This window comes from Gordionus sp. m RMFG-2023, chromosome 5 (assembly GCF_954871325.1).
Source record: "Gordionus sp. m RMFG-2023 chromosome 5, tfGorSpeb1-WG-v2, whole genome shotgun sequence".
NCBI lineage: Eukaryota > Metazoa > Nematomorpha > Gordioida > Chordodea > Parachordodidae > Gordionus > Gordionus sp. m RMFG-2023.
Genome location: NC_088779.1, coordinates 22,615,203 through 22,618,711, shown reverse-complemented (window position 1 = coordinate 22,618,711; position 3,509 = coordinate 22,615,203). Strand labels below are relative to the sequence as shown.

Below are 3,509 nucleotides of genomic sequence, written 5' to 3'. Positions count from 1 at the left end.
AAGGAAATTAGGGCTAATGTTGATGAAAAATTTTGTATTTTATATGTTATTGTTGAGTCAAAAAGCAGAGCTATACGTGTTTATTTGTCTCCTTCGACTTGCAGCAAGTCAAGCTCATCGTTAAAACATTAATATAGAATCAGTAGAAGAGTATTATAAAACAAATGTCCCCTCTCTTTGATACATTTATAAACCAAATAAATGAATGGTTTTTAATTCATCATGCAGCACTTACCAATCTGCAGATATTACTTCAAGCCTTACCGACATTCGTTAGATTTTTCATGAAGATATTAAAGTATCTTATGATGCCTTATTAGCTGAATAACTATGTTTATAAAATTAACTATGGTTGATATATAATCCCAAAAAATGCTATGGTAGCTTTGCATTTCAAACACATTTAAATTATATTCCCAATGTATTAAAAGGATTTATATATATTAGCAACTCTTCCCATTAGTAAACTAATGAGTGAACATTCTTTTTTTGAAGAAGAATAAGCCTGCAGAGGTACCATTTGTAGGGCACGGCCCGGATTTTTTTAAAAATATTTTGCCCGGTTCGGGTTTTTTTAAAAAAAATATCAGGCCCGCCCCGGCTTTTTTTAAAATTAATTTTTCAGGTCCGGCCCGGATTTTTTAAAAATAAATTATATTTCTTTTTGATATATATAGCGAATAATAACGATTTCAAATATAGGCTGTTTTAAAATATAAAACCCGGCCCGGATATTTTTTAAAATAATTTTCAGGCCCCGCCCGGGTGTTTTTTTTAAAAAAAATTTCGGGCCCGGTCCGGGTATATTTTAAAAATTAGAAAAACATACCAAGAAGTATAACTTCTGAAATTAGATTGAAAGGTTTGGATCTTTTGAATAATCATGGGCATTTGACGACAAGCAAGGATGAGATAATTGAAAAATTAAATCCCAACGAAGATTGGATTTTATTTTACATTGTAAATATATAACATATGGTTATATTCACTTTATATTTTATAATTCACATTTATTATAGTTTTTCTATACCGCCAGTTATATCTGTTTAATATTTTTTAATTCACATTTATTTTATAGTTTTTTATATGACGGTTTATACCTATAATTTTTTTATAATTCAAATTAATTTAAAATTGTGTATTACCCGTTACTGGTTAACGGTGCATATATGCACCACCTCCTATATACCTTATTTTAACATAGTAGTTTTTATTTTAAAAAATAATAAAAAAGATTTTTATATAGTTCAGACATTGTACTTCAAAACTGGAAAAGAAAAATATGAAAAAATATTTTTTTATGTCCCTAAGAAACCCTCAAACTTTGCGAATTTATGAGGTCTAAAATGCAAAATTTTCTAAGTGATCTCACAAGCATATTATAAAATTATTTCGATGAAAACTAGTGTGTATATATTCTTTATAGATATATCAATATTTATCAATCATTTTTGAATTTTTAAATAATTAAAATTTTAATAGATAACCACATAAAGTTGACTGGTGCATATATGCACCGTTAACCATCTAGCAGTATAAATTATTTAAAAAAATTCAAACAAATGAAATTTAACATAATGAATTATAATTTTTTATATTATACTTAAAACCACTACCGCCACTAAGGGTGGTGGGAGGAGGGGTGGGTGGCTCGAGCCCCCTAAGAATTTTTTTAAAAAAATTTTATACCCAAAAAAGACCTTTTGAAAATAATTTAAAAAATTTTTTTAGCCCCCTGAGATTAAATCGAATAATATATTGTTCCTATTATAATTTTTTATCCCGATCAAATTATATGAAATTATTAGGTTCATAAATATTCAAAAGTTTAAAATTATTTTTAGCCTCTTCCTTTCTGAAGATTTTATTTTATTTATATAAAATATTATGCACCTGTTTTGTCAATTCAATCAAAATTATCAAAATAATAGATGACTAATAAAAAAATCAAGATTCTACGAAAATAATTTGTCTAGATATTTAATTTTTAATAAATTTTTTTAATGAAACGTTTTCTAACAATTGAACAAGCGCTTGCTCAACTTTTTGAAGAGGAACCAATTGAAGAAAGAGATATGGTTATAATTCCGCCAAACCCCTCTGCAGTTAGTGATGAAGAAGATTTCGATGAAAATGACTTAACAAATGTTGGAGTTTTGCCTTCAGATACAGCTGGAGAATTGGAGATTCATAATTCAGTTGATGACGACCTTCCAGAACCATATTCTACAAGAAGCTATTCTCGAATTTCTCACAATTTAAAATGGAGAAAAACGGATGCAATATATTCTTCAAGCCCTTTCAATGGAGAAAAGGAAGGTGTAATAAAACTTGAAAATGATTTACATGGTAAAAGTCCATCAGATATATTTTCTTTAATTTTCGACGAAGACTTATATTCCCTAATTGTAGAACAAAGTAATATTTATGCTAAACAAATGAATAGACCTAACATATGCATAACCATCCAAGATATTCAGAGATTTATTGGAATTCTATTATTTACTGGATATCATTCTCTCCCACAAGAAAGAATGTACTGGTCTAATGACAGCGATATTTCTATTCCAATAATCCGGGATACAATGACCCAATTACAATTTCGAAATTTGAAATATAATATCCATTTGGCAGACAATACTAAAATAGATATACATGATAGATTTTATAAATTTAGGCCTTACATTAATATATTGAATAATAAATTTCAGCAATTTGGAATTTTCAAACATCATTTATCAATAGATGAACAGATGATACCATATCGAGGAAGACATTCTTGCAAAATGTTCATAAAAGGAAAACCAATTAGATTTGGATACAAGTCTTGGATATTGGCTTCTTCCGACGGTTACGTATTCTCATTTGATATAAATCAAGGAAAAAGCGAAAATAAATATGAATATGGATTAGGTGGAAATGTAATCATAAAATTATTAAAGGCATTGCAAAAACCAAATTATCATAAAATATATTTTGATAATTTCTTTACATCATTTAAACTCTTGTCATACTTAAAACAAATGGGATATTTTGCAACTGGAACTGTCGAGAGTTTTCTAGTAGGATAAAACATTGCTCAATTGAATCTATCAAAGGTTATAGTGATTAATGCTCGAGGATATTATGATTATAGGTCTGAAAAAATCAGCCGAAAAATATTTAGTCCGTTGAAATAGATAATTCGGTGGTGACCTGGTGCATCGATATGCCACACGTTAACTCTTTAAGAGGTTACAAATGTATCAAGATATTCTATAGAAATACTATACGATCTAAAAACAACAAATATCTTTATTCTTTTTTGGTAACTGCTTATAACAAACACATGAGTGAAGTTGATCTATGTGATAATCTAATATCTACATATAGAATAATCCTAAGAAGACACTTAATATGGAGTGCGATTGGACAATGTTCGACACATATATCATTGATGTAGCGTATGGTAATATCTGCATCTTCGTCTTTGACCATCTAGAATTTTGGATAAATCGAGATGACCAGAT

The 3,509-nt window shown here is 28.4% G+C and overlaps 1 protein-coding gene across 1 annotated transcript; it reads left to right on the top strand.

Moving 5' to 3' along the window:
- The first annotated feature begins 2,003 nt into the window (after positions 1 to 2,003).
- Positions 2,004 to 3,071, top strand: LOC135930252 (piggyBac transposable element-derived protein 3-like). The gene has a single exon (XM_065467033.1). The coding sequence runs from the start codon at positions 2,004 to 2,006 to the stop codon at positions 3,069 to 3,071; it is 1,068 nt and encodes a 355-aa protein (XP_065323105.1).
- Positions 3,072 to 3,509: the final 438 nt, after the last annotated feature.